Consider the following 19,872-nt stretch of genomic DNA (forward strand, 5'->3'; position numbering starts at 1 on the left):
CCATGAACCCCGAGTAGGTAAGAACCTCAAGAGAGGGTCACAGGCTCCATGTCAGTCAGCCGTCTCTGGCCCTCAGAGCTTCTGAGCCACACAGGAACGTATGGCTTCCCCCTCCCCAAGGAGGAATTTGCAATTCGTTTGACCAGGATATACTGGAATTTTTATTTAGATCTCAAAGTTGAGAGTGCTTTCCCGGGAAGGTATTTATAGGTTTAAAGACATCTGTTCTCCTCCAATCTTCCCTCTTTTTCTAATGATTGGTCTCTTCACAGAGAGGGCTCTGTCTCTGTGAGACTGAAGGCACAGTCCTCTCTCCCCTCCTCGGGAGACAAAAATAGACATTTATCAGACAGAATCCAGCCGGCACCTGCAGTCAGGGTCATTCAGGCACAGTCGCTCCTTGAAACTGAAATGAGTGGACCTACAAAAAGCTCCCGATGTGCTGTGGGGCTTTACACAAACGCCAGGCACGGGGCCCTGGGAAATTAGTTCTGGTCACCCATCAGGCGGCCTACAGGGACTGTGGTCTTGGTGGCTTCTAAGCCCCTCTGAATGCGGCATGACCACGCGGTCATACTGCATTAAGACTGCACCGTTGGGGCTGGAGGTGTGGCTCAGTGGTAGAGTACTTGCCTAACAAAAGGACCTGGGCCCCATCCCAGGCGCCATATAAAAAGCTCACTACAGAGTCTGATTCTGATCTCCGCAGGTTTGCTCCCACCCACACGCAGCTCACTGATGTCTGTTTTGCTAGTTTTGGGAAGCCTGGTTTGTATCAGCCCCCTCTCTGTGCTTCCTCCTCAGCTGCATCTGGTGGGTGGAGGTGAAACAAGGGGAGCAGAGGGGTGCAGTGTTTCCCGGATCTTGCTTTTTTTTTTTCACAGGGGCAGTGTCTTCAAGGAGGGTGGCTTCAGTCTGTTCCTGGCTTTTGAGGTCCCTGCCCCAAGCCCAGCTGGCTTCCTGTGCACTCTCCGGAGAGGCTCAGAGCCTCAGGCAAGCGCGTAAACATGAGCGGTGTGCGTAGTCTTTCACTTTTTCAGCTCTCTGCACAGGTCAGCTACAGCAGTGAGGCCTCGGTCAGCAGACTGACAGCCACCCCTGGGGCGGGGTCACAAAGCGAGCACAGGCTCTTTTAGAGATGAACTACCTACCAGCCTACACAGAAGGCTCACTCCTGTTCTTTAAGCACAAGGTGATGTGGAGCTGTTGCTGTGGAATTCAGGGCACAGTGATGTCACTGACCCATCTCTACACATACCTGGGCCTGCTTTGGTTCTGAATGCTGAGGTCAGAGGTCCTTAGAAAGGTCTCCATTCCTACTCACCCCCAGGGATGAATTTTGCTGCTTCCTAAGGCCCCACTACCAGTCCACAGCTGGCTACGTCCAAGACCAGTACACTCCCAGAGGGCTTGGCCCAACCCACAGCCTCCACTCTTCTTCCTCTTTCCTCGCCCCACCCCCCACCCTACCACAGTCCCTGGCAACTGGCATATACCTCACCCCTCAGTAGTTTTTGTTTTGCCAATGGCCCTAGCTGGCCAGTCAGGCTTGGGGAACTTGTACCTACACAACCAAGCCAAGCACAAGGACTCGTGTCTTACAGATCAGGTGACGTTCAGGCCGGCAGGACTTCCAGTTCTCCTGAAGAAGTCAGCGGGAGCTCACTGTACTGCCCCTGCACCCCAGATAGGCTACCACGCCCCCTCCCCCCAGGGCACTTTCTCTGATGCAGACAGCCAGGGGCAGTCTGCTCGGGCAATGGCGCGTGGGTGGAGAGCACAGAACACAGGACGGACACTTGACAAAGGCAGAGGCTTCAGGCTTCACCCTCATTTACTGGGGCAGCTTCAAGACAGGCTTTGCCTTTAATAGATGAGCTGCTACACCAAAGGACGGGAAGGCTACAGCTTTCCTGTGTTTCAGAGGCAGGTTCTTGGAAGACCCAAGTGCGGGGGCTGATCAGACCTCATTGCCCACTGGCCAGGCTGGGTGCACAGGTTGGCCCTGCAGCTGGAGCGCCATCTTGCATAACCCATTCCCGAGGTGGAGCCCCGCCCCCGCCCCCCAGGTGAAGGGGGTGAAGACACCCCAGCCCAACTGCTTGCTCACTCGGAACACTCAATGCACAGATGGCTGCCGTTAAATAAGGGAGGGGGCAGAGCAGTGGCACATGGACACCCCTGGCCCCGGGGAAGGTACAGGCACATGAGGGCCACCTGTAGCCGCCGTCTTGTGTCTTAGTGGGTGGTGTCCGAGGCTTTAAGGGGTGGCAGCAATCACAGGGAACACAGCCAAGCTCTGACAAGGAAGCAGATCAACAGAGGGCTCCAGGTGGCTGCTATGTGAGTAAAGTTACCACCACGTCACTGAGAAACTACCTTGGCAGGCAGCCTCCAGGCCACACCAGACGGCCAGGGTCCTGGCCGTGTTGTGTTTTGCCCCCTGGTGGAGAAAAATGGGAGGCAGCTGTCCCTGGTCCCATCAGAGTATTAGGGGTGCTTAAACCTTCCAGGAGCAGGTAGACAAAGCCGGGCCCTCCCTCTTCCTGGTCTCTAACTGGCAAGCCCAGCTCACTTCCTGAACGTCCCGGGCACAGCCTGCTGTGTGCCCTATCAGGCAAGCGTTTTGTGGAGAAGGATGCCAGGAACTAAATGGTCCCCAAAGGCAAACCTCTTGGGTATCCCCACTGGTCTAGTCCAAGAGAGAACCTTCTTAGGTTTTCCCTGAGACAAATCTCAGTTCTATGGGACCAGGAAGTTCCGTCTCCAGTGACCTATGGAGACCACCAGCAGCCAGTCTAACGGGCACTCTGGAGGGGACACTTGGGCAGCAGGCCTAAGCTACATGGAGCCTGGATGCTCCTTAAACCCTGTCTAAGCCCAGAGTCCCTCATTCTCATCCACTGCCAGGAGCTAATTCCACAGACAAGGGACCAACACCTCAAGCTGCTGGACGCTGAGGGCGCCAGATGGCACAGGTCGCCTGCAGGTACCTCTGCACACCCAGTTACAGGGCCATACTGGAATTTGTCCTTCCCTGAGACAAATCTCCTCTGGGACAATGGGCTGCCTGCCTCCTGGCCCTGCTGCCTTGCCTTGTGTCTGGGTGACCTGAGCCATCCTCGGGCTGCTTCTCATTAGTGGCTGGACCACTCTGTGTTGACGCTGCCTGGTGCTCTTCCCAGAGTTCATCCTCCTGGGGTGGGGGATGGAGGCGGTGAGGGAGAAAAACAGGAGGAACAAGGAGCCCATGGGACAAGGACTCAGTTAGGGACCCTGATGGTCATAGGTTCTTGCTGGCTCTCCTATGACTGCATCCTGCTGTGGGCTCAGGAGGCTTAGCTGTAGCACCTGTTAAGGCACTGGGCAGCAGCAGACCAGGAAGGCTAGGCCAACATGACAGCTAACAGTGCCATGTTAAGAGCAAGTAGTAGACTCTGTAAGAGTTCTCCTCTTTGCAGGACTCCCTGCTGCCCTGGCCTTGGGGTGGACGTTATCTGTGGGCACTAGAAACACACAGACTAAAGTGGGAAATGGAAGTGGGAGGTGCCCACCCTCCCTCCCTCTGTCCCCAGAGAGTACAGAGCCACCAGCACCCCTCAAAGGCACAGGCACGACACATAAGAAAATGGATGGCTGAGGTGTTCCGGAGCGAGGCAGGGCTCTTCCCTAGCAAGATAGTCATCTTCGCAAATTTTAGAGTCCTCTGACTTGTCCCCAGCCACCTCACCTGGAGGCAATGGCTGGGGTCTTAGAACGGGGAGGGGCTTTTCTTCCTGGGCAGAAATGGTGAAAAGATAATGTCATCTGAGTCATCCGAGCAGATGTCCTCCACAGGTGGTGGTGACAAGGGCTGCAGTCCTGGGGGAGAGGGCTCAGCTGAAAGGAAGCAGAGGGGGAGTCAGCCACAGGGTGCCACATACACAGCCATCTGCAGTTCCTGGTACCCAAGACTGAAGGCTCACCCACACAGCCAAGGGCCCACCTTCAGAGCCCCCATGCATGACACTACAGCTCCTGCCCTTGAGATAGTCTGGCAGCTGCTGATATTAAAATACTTGCAAGCCTGGTGTGTGATGCACACCTGTAATCTCAAGCACTCGGAAAGCTAGAGGAGGAGGGAGAGGAGGAAAAGGAGGAGGAAGAGGATCATACATTTGGGGCTACCCTGGGTCATACAGTGAGTTTGAGGCCAGGCTGGACTAGAGTAATCCTACAGAGTAAGATTAGCTCAGAAACCAAGACCATGCAAAGGGGTTCAGAACCGAGTGGCCACTGTATATAGCAGGTCCTGGCTGCACAGCTCCCACCCGCAGCCTGCCCTGTCTGGTGTGGAGTGGAGACAAGGCAGAGGGGACAGAGGGGATGTACCCAAGGATGGCCCTGCGCTTCCAGGGCTGCTGCTCCTTTCCTCACACATGGCATCCTTCATACTGGGCACAGCCTCCAGACTGGATGAGGATGGGCAGTGCCCGTGGCCACCTTGGGCGGAGTAGGGGACGGAGGGGGCAGGTTCAGATGCAGAGGTCTCCCTCAGCTCCTCCGAGGCACAGAGCTCCCTGCGGATCGCTCCTAATGACGAAGGAGGGGAAATGATTGGTTACCGACTTGAGATTTAAAAAAGAACATGAAGATTCCAAGCCAATCATGAAGCAGATGACATGGCTGTCCACCTCTTCCTCAACCGCGCCCACACGGTTCATGTAAACTGCAGCCTCCAGAGACGCTTAATGGCTGTCACCAGTCTTCTCTTATTGTATTTCATAATCTCTGTGTGTAGGCATCTGTGTACCATGGTGCGGATGAGAAGAGCCAAGGACAACTGGCGTGGGGTCCTCACCTTCCGCCCTGTCTGCCTCAGGGTCCCTCTGTTGTTTGATGCTGGTCTCTTCCCTTCTCCGTCTTTCTCAAGGGAGTTCTAGGATTAGCGTAAAACTGACTGTGCCTGGCTTACCTGCACCTGGACAGGTCCTCCCAGACACACTTCCCTGAATCTTTTTTTCTCCTTAGTCATTTTTGGGGGGGGTGTTTTTGAGATAGGGTCTTGCTATGTAGCCCTGATTAGCCTTAACTTACAATTCTCCTGCCTCAGCTTCTAGTTTCCTGGGATTTTGGCCCGTGGCATTAGTCTTTATTTTTATTTTCCTTTTCTTCCTCATTCCTTCTGTGCTCTCTCACCTTTCCTCTTTCCCTTTCTCTTAAAAAAAGGGGGGGGGGCTCGTTTTGATTCCATGTGGTGGTAGATAGCACATGCTTTTGATCCCAGCACTCAAGAGGCAGAGGTAGGTGGATCTCTGAGTTCGAGGCCAGCTTGGTCTACAGAGTGAGTTCCAGGACAGCCAGGGCTACACAGAGAAACCCTGTCTCGAAAAACCAAAAAAGAAGAAATAAGTTTACTTTATGTGCTTAAGTGTTTTGCCTGCATATATGCCTATTCACCACCACATGTCCATTGTAGTTACAGAGTTGTGAGCGACCATGTGGGTGCTGGGAAGAGCAGCCCCTTCCTTTCTTTTATGAGACAGCCTCATAACTTGAGGCTAGCCTCAGTCACTCTTATCTGCTCTGAACACTTGGCCCTCTTGCCTTTCCCCAGGCTGAAGGCAGGCACCACTCCATTCCATTTTCTTCTAAAACACAACCAAGGGCTGGGTGTAGCTCCCATGGCTGCACTGCCTGGGATGCCTTGGGAGGAGCAGGCCGGAAGATGTCAGGTAAAGGTCACCCTGGGCCATGGAGCAAGAGCCTGTTGTAACAACCAACCAATGCACAGCCCCAACACAATCAGCTCAGAGGAACTGGTCATTCACTTTTCTCACACGGACATGATCCTGGCCAGGGTCAGGACCTGCTCAGCAATGGATGCTTCTGGGCCAGTCTACACAAGTGACAAATTTTAAATTTTCATTTGACAAGAAGAGGAAAGGGCAGCATAAACAAATATCTCAGCCCCAACCAAATAATTTAAAGGTCAGCAGACACAGGACCAGTGAGATCAGCACAGGCGGCCTTTTGGAGAACAGGCTAAAGCCTCCGGGAGCCTGGGGATTGAAGGCTGGCGGTGGCTTTGGGGTTCTGGTGTCTGTGTGCCTGCCTTCTCTGAAATCCCAGGGCTCACTGTGCTTTGCAGACAAGGGTTTGGAGAGAACAGTAAAGCTGTGACACAGCTTGGGAAGTGGCTGCTGAAGCAGATGCGAGGTTCAAGTGTGTGACAGGTTAAGCATGCTGTGGCAGGGGTTCTCCTAAACAGGCTGCTAAGGGGCCCCTGGGAATTAAAGGGGAATAACTGATCCAGTTATAACTAGCTAAGGGTTGGGAGTATGACTCAGCTCTATGGTACACATCTAACAACCTCCAACTCTGCCCCATGAAGGACTGAGATGTCAGTGATAAAGCATCCTTTACTGTGGCTCAGTGGTAGAGCCCCTGCCTAGAATCCCCCAGTGAGGGGCTGGGGGCGTGGCTCAGTGGTAGAGCCCCTGCCTAGAATCCCCCAGTGAGGGGCTGGGGGCGTGGCTCAGTGGTAGAGCCCTGCCTAGAATCCCCCAGTGAGGGGCTGGGGGCGTGGCTCAGTGGTAGAGCCCCTGCCTAGAATCCCCCAGGGAGGGGCTTGTGTGGCTCAGTGGTAGAGCCCCTGCTTAGAATCCCCCAGGGAGGGGCTAGTGTGGCTCAGTGGTAGAGCCCCTGCCTAGAATCCCCCAGTGAGGGGCTGGGTGTGGCTCGTTGGTAGAGCCCCTGCCTAGAATCCCCAGTGAGGGGCTGGGGGCGTGGCTCAGTGGTAGAGCCCTGCCTAGAATCCCCCAGTGAGGGGCTGGGGGTGTGGCTCAGTGGTAGAGCTCCTGCCTAGAATCCCCCAGTGAGGGGCTGGGGTGTGGCTCAGTGGTAGAGCCCCTGCCTAGAATCCCCCAGTGAGAGGCTGGGGGCGTGGCTCAGTGGTAGAGCCCCTGCCTAGAATCCCCCAGTGAGGGGCTGGGGGCGTGGCTCAGTGGTAGAGCCCTGCCTAGAATCCCCCAGTGAGGGGCTGGGGTGTGGCTCAGTGGTAGAGCCCCTGCCTAGAATCCCCCAGGGAGGGGCTAGTGTGGCTCAATGGTAGAGCCCCTGCTTAGAATCCCCCAGGGAGGGGCTAGTGTGGCTCACTGGTAGAGCCCCTGCCTATAATCCCCCAGTGAGGGGCTGAAGTGTGGCTCAGTGGTAGAGCCCCTGCCTATAATCCCCCAGTGAGGGGCTGGGGTGTGGCTCAGTGGTAGAGCCCCTGCCTAGAATGCCCCAGTGAGGGGCTGGGGGCGTGGCTCAGTGGTAGAGCCCCTGCCTAGAATCCCCCAGTGAGGGGCTGGGGTGTGGCTCAGTGGTAGAGCCCCTGCCTAGAATCCCCCAGGGAGGGGCTGGGTGTGGCTCGGTGGTAGAGCCCCTGCCTAGAATCCCCCAGGGAGGGGCTGAAGTGTGGCTCAGTGGTAGAGCCCCTGTTTAGAATCCCCCATTGAGTGCCTGAGTGTGGCTCAACCACACTTCTTTTCTTTTTTTTTAAATTTATTTATTTATTATATGTAAGTACACTGTAACTGTCTTCAGATGTCCCAGAAGAGGGCATCTGATTTAATTACAGATGGTTGTGAGCCACCATGTGGTTGCTGGAATTTGAATTGAGGACCTCTGGAAGAGAGGTTGGACCTCTTAACCACTGAGCCATCTCTCCAGCCCCTCAACCACACTCCTTTAGCATGTGCAAGGCCCTGAGTTCTATGGCAAGCACTTCAGAGAAAACAAAAACAGTAGGGTGAGCACTAGTCAGGCTGAAGGCCAGCTAGCCACAGTCCCTGGGTGAGGTGGGAGTCAGCTTTAGGACCTGGTCTTATTGTGTGCTCCTCTGCCATCAGAATTGGGGGCTTGCTCGGGAAGGTGCCGCCCTGACTGCCACTGTCACTTTTACCTGAGTAGGGCTGCAGGTCTGGCGGTTCCTCTGCCTCATCTTCGTCCTCAGCAGCCTCCCCACTTCTCGCCTCGCTGTTCTTTCCTGATGGACCCCATTCTGTATAAGGCATGTCAGTCTTGGGCAGGACCAGCTAACCTATCCAATTGTTCCCAGCAGCCACCCATCATCCTGTCCCCAACAGCCAGCCTTCTTAGTCCTACCCCTGACACCCAAGGGCCATCACTCGCATGGGCAGAGCGTCGGCTGAACTTCTACAGCTAACACGATCCTAAGCCCCTAGCAGTCTCCTTGTGCATCCTCGTTCATGCCAGTCACAGGGAGCCACTGCTGTAACCCATCCACACGACAGTGGAACCCCAGGCTAGTAGACTGCATTGGGTATCTGTCAGGTCTCTGCTCCTGAGGAGAGATGCCCCACAGGTAGGGGGCTTACAGGGACTATACCTCAGTGTGGGTCAGATCTTATAGCTGGTAACAGAGTCTGCCTGTGCCCTGGGCTTGCTTTTTATATATCTGTACATGCGTGTGCGTGTGTGTGTGTGTGTGTGTGTGTGTGTGTGTGTGTGTGTGTGTGGTTGTGCGCTTTCATATGTGGTTTTACCTTACATATCATCTCTCAGATGCTGTCATTTATTTTTGGGGGACAGAGTGTCTCACTGGCCAGGAACTTGCTCATCTGGCTAAGCTGGCTGAGCCCCAAGGATCTTCCTGGCTCTTCCTCTTCAATAATGACATTACAAGCACAAGTCACCATGCCAGGGGGGTTTGAGATGTGGGACCTAGGAACTGAACTTGGATCCTTCTACTTGCCTTAAAGACAACTTTACCAGCTGAGTGGTCCTCCTGCCAGCCCTGGGCTTCTTTACCCAATGTTTTTTTTCCCCCTGAGACAGGGTTTCTCTGTATAGCCCTGGCTGTCCTGGAACTTGCTCTATAGACCAACTCATAGATCTGCCTGCCTCTGCCTCCCAAGTGCTGGGATTAAGGGCGCAAGCCACCAGTGTTTGACTTGTTGTTTTCAATGGGACCAGAGCCTCACACATACTACGAAGTGTTCTATCACTAAGCTAGATCTTCACCCAGCTTTGGAGCTTTAATGAAGTAGAAAAGGGAATAAAAGCAGTGTTTCCCTAAACAAGCAGTCAGGAGAAGGAAGCCCTGGGCTAAGGAGCCCTGAAGAGGCAAAGCCAGGTAAGCTTTGAGTGCACAGCTTTGTGGGGACACGTGGGCACAGGACCCATGCCACTGCCACCTACTGCCTGGACCCCCGGCCCCAGCTGTGGTCCCAGCAGCAGTGGAGGAGAGTGAGTCTCGGGTCTCTCGCATAAAATGAACTTAGGTCAAGGCAGCTGACACTGGGGACAAGCCACTGGGGACTCAGCCTTCTTTTGGCTTAACCCTCGGAGGGCCACCTCCCCCTTGTGACAGAACCAAGTGAATGGAATTACCAGGAGAAGCTTCGAGGGAGGGTGGGGAGGCGGATCCTGAGGGTGTCACTGAAACAGTTTCCCTCTGAGAGGACGCGGCAATCTCTCGACAGCAGCTGGCACTGGAAGACAGAAAGCTCTGGCTGAGAACACAGATCACCCTGGCCTGCCTGCCTCAGCATTTGGCTCCATGGGGCAGCCTCTTCCACAGGTGAGACACCATGGACGTGAGCCTAGGGCCCTGCCCCAGCTGGTCCCGAGTCTGTGCCCTTTGGGTTCAGGTCCTCAAGGCTCGTCCCCCCACCCCCATCCCCACCCACCATTGAGCTCAGGATGTTCAGTCATATTTGTTTGTCTTTGTGAGATCCTCTTGCTAATAACCTAGGCTGGCCGCAAACTCACTCTGTAGCCCAGGCTAGCTTGGAACTCACCATATAGCTCAGGCTAAATCAGAACTATTTATGTAGCCCAGGTTGATCTCAGACTCATGATCCTGCTGCCTCAGCCTCCCTAGGGCTAGGATTACAGGTGGGTTCCCACAGTGCCAAGCTACATTTTTCTTTAAAAAGGGACACTATGTGAGCTCAAGCCCTCAGCACCCACACACTTATGGGCCCTGTTCCATGGGGTGTCCCCACATCTACTTGCTTGCCTCTAACCCACCACAGAGATGCAGTCTAGAAAGGTCTTCTCCAGAGGGCAAGAGCCTATGGCCTACACAATACCTGCAGGGAAGCATGGATGTCCCAAAGGCCTACAAGTTGCCATGGTGAGCTGCCAGACCGTGGCTCACACAGAGAGTGCCACGACAACATGCCATGTCCTACTGGAGTCCCGACTGGCCCTCAAATGGGTATCTGTCAGCCTGAAATAACACAGCCCCAGGTGCCTGTGGCCCACTCACATGAACCTGGCCTGGGCCAGGTATCCACGGAGGATGGACTGGATGACGATGACGGCCTCCTCTTGTGTTGGGTTCTCTTCAGCCGGGGAGATGGGGCTTAGGACACGGGGTGCAGGAGAACTCTGCAGTCAAGGACAAGGGGAGAGAGGCCTGTTTGTGGTCTCCCATGCAAATATCTCCCGGGAGGGGGGCTTCCCAGCTGACCCCTAACTACTCTCCCTCATGCCCCGCACTGCGTTCACTATGAGGTGTGCTGGTTTGGACTTCAATGCTAAACTTGCTGGAGATGTATCAAAGGGGACACGCTGGGCTATCCCAGCACGGAATGGATGGAGCACCAGGCACATCTGCTCAGCCAGGAAGGCTGGCAGGCCGTAAGGGGCTTGAGATTACTCTGTTGAAGAAGTGCAAAAGGGGCTGAGGAGGGCCTGAGCAGCCAGGGTCCATCCATTCAGATGGTTACCTGCTTAAGAGGGCTGAGGAGGCCCGGCAGGCTGGGAGACCTGGAGTCTGGGACTTTGCTGCGTACAAGCTTCGAACGAGCTAGGTGTCCCCTGAAGGCTGCCTGGAGCACAGTCGCTGCCTGGCAGGAAAGAGGGAAGGACTCGGTTAGTAGAAGATGGTACTGGGTGAAGACTAAAGAGTGATGGAGAAAACTCCTCTCACCACTGTGTAACCTCAGGGGCATGTCCCTGTGTCTCCCTCTGCCTCCTCTGAACCCCCAATGCTGGTGCATGTGCAGATCCCTCAGGGAGAGAAAGGCACAGGCTGGCTGTTGCCTCCCCCACCCCCCAAACAAATCCTGAACAGTGGAACCAGTTGCTAAGCACAGTTACATTAGCTGCTAATAATAGTTCAGACTTTACACTTTACTTTGGCTTTTCTAGTCAGGGTCTCGATGCACAGCTCTGGAAGACCTCAAGCATGTGCTGAACCTCATGCTTTTCTGCCCCCCCCCCCCCCCGAGTGCTGGGATTGCAGATGTGTACCACCGGTGTCTGCTAGAGACGTCATGTCCTGGTATGTCTCTACAGCAGAGTTGATCTGTTCTATAGACTTTTTTTCACATACATACTTCGCAGTCACAAAAAAGCTACAGTAAGATATTTTTCTGCTTTTTAAGTGTTGGTGTCTGAATCCGGGGTCTCCTGTATTCTGGATAAGCACTTTACTACTTAGCTACCCCTCCAGTCCTCACTGGGGGATTCTAGGCAGGGGATCTACCACTGAGCCACACCCCAGCCCCTCCCTGGGGGATTCTAGGCAGGGGTTCTACCACTGAGCCACACTCCAGCCCCTTACTGGGGGGAGTCTAGGCAGGGGCTCTACCACTGAGCCACACCCCAGCCCCTCACTGGGGGATTCTAGGCAGGGGCTCTACCACTGAGCCACCACCCCAGCCCCTCACTGGGGGATTCTAGGCAGGGGCTCTACCACTTAGCCACGCCCCCAGCCCCTCACTGGGGGATTCTAGGCAGGGGTTCTACCACTGAGCCACACTCCAGCCCCTTACTGGGGGAGTCTAGGCAGGGGCTCTACCACTGAGCCACACTCCAGCCCCTCACTGGGGGATTCTAGGCAGGGGCTCTACCACTGAGCCACACCCCAGCCCCTTACTGGGGGAGTCTAGGCAGGGGCTCTACCACTGAGCTACACCCCAGCCCTTGTGCAGATTTGATGCCATGAAGTTGCCAGCCATGCCTGCTCTTAGCTCTTGGAGTGAATGGATGACCCCTGTACACAATGACCAATGAGCCAAAGTAAAGGGCAGTAACTGAGGCCTGAGACATCCAGTCCCAGATGTTGGCTGAGCTCTGGGCCTGGCTTATGTTAGAACACCTAACAGCTGGACAGTGTCTGGGTTGAAGCCTAGCCCCAAGTGAGCTCATCTAACTGGAAAGCTACAGAGCAAGGATGGACATCTGGGCAGGAAGAACCACAAGGAAGAGGGCTTGACAGTACAGGCCTGAGCTGTCTCAGATACTTAGGACCGAAGTTGAAGAGTGGAGAATCACAAACAAATTCATGGGCCATCCTGGACAACGTGGTAAAAACTCCTCTCAAAATAAAAGTACAGGGAAGGCTGCAAGGGTGGTTTAGCAGTGTAGTACCTGACTAGAATCCTGCAGTGAGGGGATGGGGGTGTGGCTAGGGTTGGGGGCGTGGCTCGGGCTGGAGCATGGCTAGGGTTAGGGACGTGGCTAGGGGCTAGGGGCATGACTGAAGGGCTGGGGTGTGGCTCAGTGGTAGAGCACCTGCCTAGAATCCCCCAGTGAGGGGCTGGGGCGTGGCTCAATGGTAGTGGGCCCCTGTCTAGAATCTCCCAGTGAGGGGCTGGGGCATGGCTCAGTGGTAGTGGCACACCTAGAATGTAGGAGATCCCAGTAACAAGTACCAGTGTCTTACTCCAATCTCACTGTCACTGTGAGAACTTCCTGCCATTTCTCCTATGGGGATTACTCTACTGTCCTTTCCTGTCTATCCTGTGGGGACACTTAGGCTGTAGGACAGCAGCCCTAGTGCTCAGGACACCTCGGTGCTCCCTGCTTCACAGCACATGCGTCCTGGCGCCTGTGGCTGGCCATGTGGGATTGCTCAACTCAGAACTGAACGTGGGAATGGAGGAAAGGCTGTGTAAAAGAATTTTTAAAATGTGAAGTTATTCAGGTGTTCCATTTTATGCTTCTGTTACTGGTATATTTTAAACTTTGTGTTGGAGTTTGAATTAATTTCCTGAAAAGTCAGGACTTAAATGCCGTTAAGGGGCTGGAGAGATGTCTCAGTGGTTAAGAGAACCGACTGCTCTTCCAGAGGTCCTGAGTTCAACTCGCAGCAGCCACATGGTGGCTCACAACCATCTGTAATGGGATCTGATGCCCTCTTCTGGTGTGTCTGAAGACAGCGACAGTGTACTGATATAAAAAGAAAGAATCAAAGCCTTTGCATAGCCCTTGGCTGGGCTGGAGAGATGGCTCAGAGGTTATGAGCATTTTCTTTGCAAGCAAAAGACCTGAATTTGAATCCCCAGTACACTAGGGGCAGATACAGCTGCGGCCAGCAAGTTCAGTGATGGGCCCAGTCTCAGGGGAGTACCCCAAAAGCGACAGAGCAGGCTCTGCCTTCTTCCTCTAACCCCCATGCACATAGGCATGGGCATCCCCCACACGAGTGCGTGTGTACCACCCGCCCACACCCTCTCCATGCCTCCACTCTCCTCGGTCAAAGGAGGGGTTTCAAGATGGGCGGAACCGACCGGGCTCACCTCATCCAGAGCTGCTTCTCTTTTCTGAAATAAAGAATGGAGAAATGAGTTAGTGTGAGCAAATCATGGGGTCCCTGGCGGATCCCGTGCACCCCCTTCCTTAGAAGATACCATTTAGCAAGTCAGGGACCTGATGGTTCACTGTTCTCATGTGTGTGTGTGTGTGTGTGTGTGTGTGTGTGTGTGTGAATCCTCTTTCACCAAAAATCAATGACATGCTCAGTAAGACCACAGCCACTGAGGCCAGGGAAAGGGGGCTCTTGGGACCATATCTGGGGCAGCTTGAATATTAAAGAGAATAATGGTTGCAACTAAATTTTTAAAAGATTCAAATAATAAAAGAATCTGAGCCCGTATTAACTGTCTTCCCATGAGGGATAGAGACGAGGAGGGTGGGGCCAGCTCCTGTGCTCTGCTAGACGGGATAATCCAACCTTTCCTTGCTTTGAAACTGTCATCTACCTAGAAGAAAAGGCTTGCCCTGTCTCTTCAGGAGCCTCTGGACACAAGTTCACTGCTGAGCCAATGCTGTGTCCACCAGGGAGACTGACTGATAGAGATGGAACTAGAAGTGAGGTCCTGTGGCTATCCAAGATGGCCACCATCAGGTCCCTGACTTGCTAAATGGTCTCTTGTGGTTTAGGATGCCCCTGAATTCCTGATACTCTTTGGCACTGGGATTACAGGTGTACACCACCCCACCTTTCGAGAGGCCAGTTAGCAGCCTCGCCTTCTGCGAGCCATTCCACTCTGAAACACACTGGGTAATGGAGCACACAAACACCCAATGCTTTCTACAGCTGGACGTGGGCCAGGAAGCTCACCTTGCGCCTGTGGGCCTTCCACTGCGCCTGCAGGGTCCTGATGGCAGCCTCTCTCCTCTCTTCAGAGCATGGGGCAGGGGGTTGGGAGCCACCCACCTCACCAGCACTATTGTCAGAGTCTGGCTCAGAGTGCCTGCTGCAGGGCGATGGGGCATGGAGCTCTGGGTGAGCCTGCAGGAAATGAAAGTGGCCAGCTGCGATGGAGATGCCAGCAGCAGGCAGCGGACAGGATATTAACCAGGATATTACCCCGCGGGGCAGCAGGCCTGGCTCATCAGACAGCAGACTTAATAAAACAAAGTCTGAGCCTGGCGCAGTGGCGGTCTTTCTGGGGGTTCTCTTTAAAGATTAATGTGGTATAAGAGTGGGGTTTGGGAAATTGAAGTGGAGACACTGCTGATGTATTTTTGGTAGGAAGAGGCGGGGACTGTACCGCTGAAACACAGCTGACTTCTAGGTAGTCTCTGAAATCTGCCACCTACCAGGGCTCTTTTCAATAAAGTTAAAATTACTAGGAGAATTATTTTCCTTCCATCAAAAGGCAGGTTCAATGCCAGGGAAATGCTAAGTCAGTCAAGTGCTTGCTGCATACGCACGAGGACCTGAGTTTGATCCTTAGCATCCATGCAAAAGCCAGGTGTGCCAGCGTATGCTTGTGACCCCAGCAGCAGGGAGGCAGAAACGAGAAAACCCCTGGGCTCTCTCACAAGCCAGCCTCGCCTACTTGCGCACGTGTATGCCACCACACATACATTAAAGGCAGGCCCAATGGAGAAGTGTGCTGCAGCAGGCAGCCTTCCCAGCCACGTGAGAGTGTGCACACCCAGTAGGTGGCTGACGACACAGCGGTGCCAGTCAGCACCAAAGGCCAGATTTGTATTTGCTCTACTTTAAAGAGTTTTGACATGTGTGCCCTGGCTGCTCCTGGGTAGATGGGACAGACCCCAGGACAGGAAGCATGGTCCTTTGTGCAATCCTCATATCCCAAGACAATCACCCAGGCCCTGGTAGCCAGCAACCAGGATGCTCTGTGGCTCAGAGGTCACACCTGTTTAAACCAGCCAACCTCATGGTGAGCCATGTGTTCTTCACATCTTGTCCCCAATTATGGTGAAGGCCTTTTTGCTTGTGGAGATCAGAGGAGGACACCAGCTGCCCTGCTCTGTTACTCTCTGCTTTATTCTTTCAAGGACAAAAAACTTCCTCAGTGGATCTGTTCCTAGGCTGGTAGCAAGCAAGCCCCAGGTATCCTCCTGTCTCTGTCCCTAGCATGTCTTCATGCATGTGTAGCAAGAGTGCTTTTACCTACAGAGTTAGTTTCCCAGCCCCCCAGGCTGGCCTTGAACTCTCTGTCCTCTTGCCTCTGCCTCTTGAGTGTTGGGATTGTGGTCCTTCACAACCATGTATGGCCCAAGAAGGTTTATATATTATGCATATATATATCAGGTCCCTCCGGAGCAAAGGGAGGCCACGGGAGTTTAGTCCCTAAGGAAATAGTTTCCACTCGTGCTTATGTCAGGTGCCCACACATGGGATACATTGGCAAGGGGGTGCATCTATCTCCTGGATACGCAGGTGTCAGTAGATTAGAGAACAGGGACCAGAGGGCCTCTCTCTGACCTTTGGAAGTAGACAATACCCAAGTGACCTTTACAGCCACAAGTCTCGCCTGACAGCAAGTCCTGAGACTTCCATAGAAAAACAAAAGAGAAGCCTGAAGGGCATAGGCCTGTAATGCCAGCACCCAAGAAGCAGAGGCAGGAGGATCATAAGTTCAAGATTAGCTTAGGTAACTAGGTGAGACCCTGTCTCAATATAAAACATAATAAGAAGGCTAGGAGTATAGTTTGGTGGTAGAGCCTCTGCCCAGAATCCCCCAGAGAGGGGCTGGGTTCTGACCAACCCTGCAAAACCAACAAAACAAATGTGGGGTGTGGGGAGGGACAATGAGGGTGCAGTAGAACACCTGCCCACAGACTGTTCTGGAACTCTCGTCTATGTATGTTAGGAGTCAGCTATTCCTTCTCTTCCTCCTCTCCTTTCTGGGCTTCTTTCCTCCTCAGAGCTGCACCACTGCATCTAAACCTCCTGAGACCCAGGGCCAGCCTGAGGCTTCTGCACACGTCACCCGAGTTACCGAGATCATTAGGGCAGGTGACAGGCGTGGGTGATCATGGAGAGTTGAATGTGAAGAAATGGTTACAAGCCCTGCCATGTGTAGTCGAGGGGACATCCCTGCCACATGGTACCTCATCAGTCATTGCTATGAAGGAGTTTCTCTCTTCTCTCTTAGCTTCTTCCAGTTCTTGACACTTTTTGGTGAGTGCTTCAATTTCCTCCCTAAAGTGCAAAGGGAAATGTCACCTTAGACATGACCTGGTCACACAGTGGTACAGGCAGTGCTGTGTAGGGAGACTATAGGAACTACAGACCACCAGGAGAGCCGCTCTAGGGGCTGAGTTGTCGCCTGTGCTCGCTCTGAGACTTGAGGATGCTGGGCCCCGCATCATTCCTAAAATGTCATCGGAGTTGGCAGAGGGGACAGGATGCGGGTCTGTGGTCGAGTGCTTGCCTAACATGCAGGAAGGCCTGAGGTCCATCTGCAGTACTACATAAAACAGCATGCTAGCACCCCAAGCAAGCATAGCACTTTGGAGGTGGAGGTAGGAGGCTACAAAGTTCAAGGTCATTTTGGTTCCAGAATAAGTTCAAAGCCAGAGTCGGGTGCATGAAACCTGTCACAGACAAACCCAAGATATCTGGGGTAGGGACACACACTTGTGACCCTAACAATGTGGTTCTGGCAACCGAGAGGCTGTAGGTGGAAAACTGTAAACTGAGGCCAGCTTGCACGACACAGGCAGATCCTGAGTCAGTCAAAATGAGACCAAAACAAAAGGTCGAAATGCTACTTGGCACTCAGTGAACTTTACCTCAAAGTCTGCTCCTGCTCCTGTCTCTCCTTCTCGCCTTCCCTGGCTGTCTCCAACTCCTTCTCCAGGTCGTTCTTGGACTGTAGCAGCTGCTTCATCTCCAGGCTGAGAGACACAAGCAGAGACATTTCCATGGTCACGAGACCCAAGGCTACCACGTGCTGGAGGATGATGCTTCTTGGACCCATGACCCACTTCCTTCCTTGGGAGGTGGATCTAGACGGCACCTTGACATGCCTTTGGTTCTAATGACAGTGCGTGGCATCTCTGACTGTGCTGCAGACAACACTGTGTAGAGGGACTGTCACAGGATAGGGTCAACAGGAACAAAATCCTACCCTGAGACAGAGCCCTTGAGGACACTTAAGTGACACAGTGCCTTCCTCAGCAGTGTCTGAGCCCAGGAAGTGTCTGCTTCTCTCTGGCCTAAACTGGGACACTGCTTACCCTGAGCTCCGGGCTGATGCTGCACCAAGATATGGGTGGCACTGGGGCCATGAACTCAGCCCCGAAGGCTCTGTTTGAAACCCAGATCTGCCACTTCACGTTGGTGACCCTACTTCTCCAGATCCTTGCTAATCTCCACATTAAACGAGCTTCTCCTTGAGTGTTTAACGGGGTGACTGTCACATAGCGAGGGCTTTGAAAGAGGTAGCAACTGTGACACACCTGCAGTTCCCACATCTGTGTTAAAACTTTAAAAAGATTGACTTTTGTTTTGTGTGTATGAATGTTTGCCTGGTGCATGTATGGGCACCACATACAAGGTCAGAAGCAGGTGTCAGATGCCCTGGAACTGGAGTCATGGATGGCTGTGAGCTGCCATGTGGGTGCTGGGAATCGAACCCAGGCCCTCTGCAAGAGCAACAAATGTTCTTAACTGCTGAGCCACTGCTCCAGTCCCCAGTGCTAGACATTTGAACAACTAGAACCTTGTGTGTCAGTGTGTAGGGTTGCAATGTTACAGGTTCAGAGTCAAATTACCATGAACTTCCTTTCATTTGTCCTAACAGCCATCAATGTCTATCTCTGTGTGTGACCGAACATCCATGGGACCTTTAGGCAAATCCTTTCAGAAGGTACAGATGGTCCTCTGGCCTCCCACCCAAAGGCTAAGAAAGTCCTCAGACAGCAGCTGAAGCTGAGATTTCCCCTGCTCTCCGAAATCCACCTCCCTGTGGTTTCCAACCATGTATGTAAGTTGCCTGGACTTAGGGTTTTCTCTGTTCTGCCGTTTTAAACAACCTCATGAAACTGTTACCACGGTGGAACACAGTATTTGAGGTAACTGTGGCCACTCATATCTGGCTACAGAAGAAACTGCTAACCCCTTTGAGGTAACAACTGTTTTTTGTTTTGTCTTGTCTTACTGTGCATGGATAACAGCGTGACAGAAAATGCAGGCGTTACCTACTTCAGAGTGTCCGATGTGACTTATTTTTATGTGAACTGTGTGTATGTGCATGCACACTTGCACATGTGCCATGGCACGTATGTGGAGGTCAGAGGAAACCCTGTGGGAGCTGGCTCTCCTCCCACCAGGTAGGTCCCAGGATCTAAGGCAGGCCCATCAGACTTGGTGGCAGGTGCCTTTATCTCATGATCCATTTCTCAGGCCCACCATCGTAACTTAAGTGTCTTTCCATGAAATGCTAATTTTTACAAGGAACCCACCATCAACTCTCAGCGGTGCATATGAAAGTAGGCCGGGAGGCAACCAGGGAGAGTTTGTAGGGTCTGGCAGGTCTGAACTTTTACACTGGCCTTCCCCCATCCCATGTTTCTAGGGCTTGAATTTAAGGTACCCACATGCTGGGCAAGTACTGTCTTACTGAAGGACGGCCCACATGCTGATCGAGAACTGCACCATTGAACTACTGCCGGCACACTTGACAAGTACCGCACCACTGAATAACATCCCCGGATCTTGGATTTTTGAGTTTCTCTATGTAGCCAGGCTTAACTAGCTCCTGCCAGTTAATCCTGCCTCAGCCTCCCAAGTGCTGGGAACGCTGGCACATGCCAGACCTGGTGGGGATCTGCTTCTCAACCTCACGTCCCAGTGGGTGGGGCCTTGGATCCTCTATTCCTAACCTCTCCAGCTGAGCTTCAAACCCTGCAACCCTAGCTAGCTCTGGTGTGGGCAGGACCTGGGGCCCTCCTTGCCAGTTAGCTCCCAAGTGGGACCAGTTTAGCAACCCTCACCAGCTTATGAGTGGGCAGAGCCTGAGGCCCTGCGTCACCTGACCAGTTCTCAAATGGACAGGGCCAGGGTAAGGTAGGAGGAAGGGTGTCCGGGTGGGGTAGGGTGGGGGATATTTGGGAGAAGGGCTATGGGGGAGGGGCAGGCACAAGGCCTAGTGTTCCCAAACAGCACCTATGGGGGTGGGGCCTGACACCCTTTCTCTGCAACAGGTTTCAGGGTGGGCAGGGCTGGCAGCCTTGATCATGGCTTTATCACAATTTAAAAGCCTAAGACACACAGGCTGGCCTTGAACTTACGATCTTCCTGTCCAAACCCCTCCAAGTGCTGAGATAACAGGCAGGTTCTCCCTCTAACTCACACAGATGGGCCCAGCACTTCAGCCCTGG

At 53.5% G+C, this 19,872-nt stretch overlaps 1 protein-coding gene across 9 annotated transcripts in view; it reads right to left on the reverse strand.

The window, feature by feature from the left end:
• Window positions 1–1,811: 1,811 nt before the first annotated feature.
• The window catches only part of Iqce (IQ motif containing E), a 39,258-nt gene continuing 21,197 nt past the window's right edge, over window positions 1,812–19,872 (reverse strand). For 4 of the 9 annotated variants that reach the window (XM_021163165.3, XM_085837393.1, XM_085837394.1 and 1 more), the window contains 10 exons: window positions 17,281–17,385; window positions 16,597–16,687; window positions 14,348–14,518; window positions 13,524–13,547; window positions 10,725–10,844; window positions 10,262–10,383; window positions 9,379–9,479; window positions 7,928–8,026; window positions 4,372–4,572; window positions 1,812–3,879 (listed from right to left, as the gene is read on the reverse strand). In XM_021163165.3, the coding sequence (XP_021018824.1) occupies window positions 3,752–3,879; window positions 4,372–4,572; window positions 7,928–8,026; window positions 9,379–9,479; window positions 10,262–10,383; window positions 10,725–10,844; window positions 13,524–13,547; window positions 14,348–14,518; window positions 16,597–16,687; window positions 17,281–17,385 (1,162 nt within the window). In that variant the 3' untranslated portion in view covers window positions 1,812–3,751. The remainder of the gene's footprint in view (window positions 3,880–4,371; window positions 4,573–7,927; window positions 8,027–9,378; window positions 9,480–10,261; window positions 10,384–10,724; window positions 10,845–13,523; window positions 13,548–14,347; window positions 14,519–16,596; window positions 16,688–17,280; window positions 17,386–19,872) is intronic. The other 5 variants (XM_021163170.2, XM_085837392.1, XM_085837395.1 and 2 more) reach the window with 3 other exon arrangements.

The sequence above is a fragment of the Mus caroli genome, unplaced genomic scaffold (genome assembly GCF_978045245.1).
Source record: "Mus caroli unplaced genomic scaffold, Mus_caroli_1 scaffold_4, whole genome shotgun sequence".
In the NCBI taxonomy this organism is placed as follows: Eukaryota; Metazoa; Chordata; class Mammalia; order Rodentia; family Muridae; genus Mus; species Mus caroli.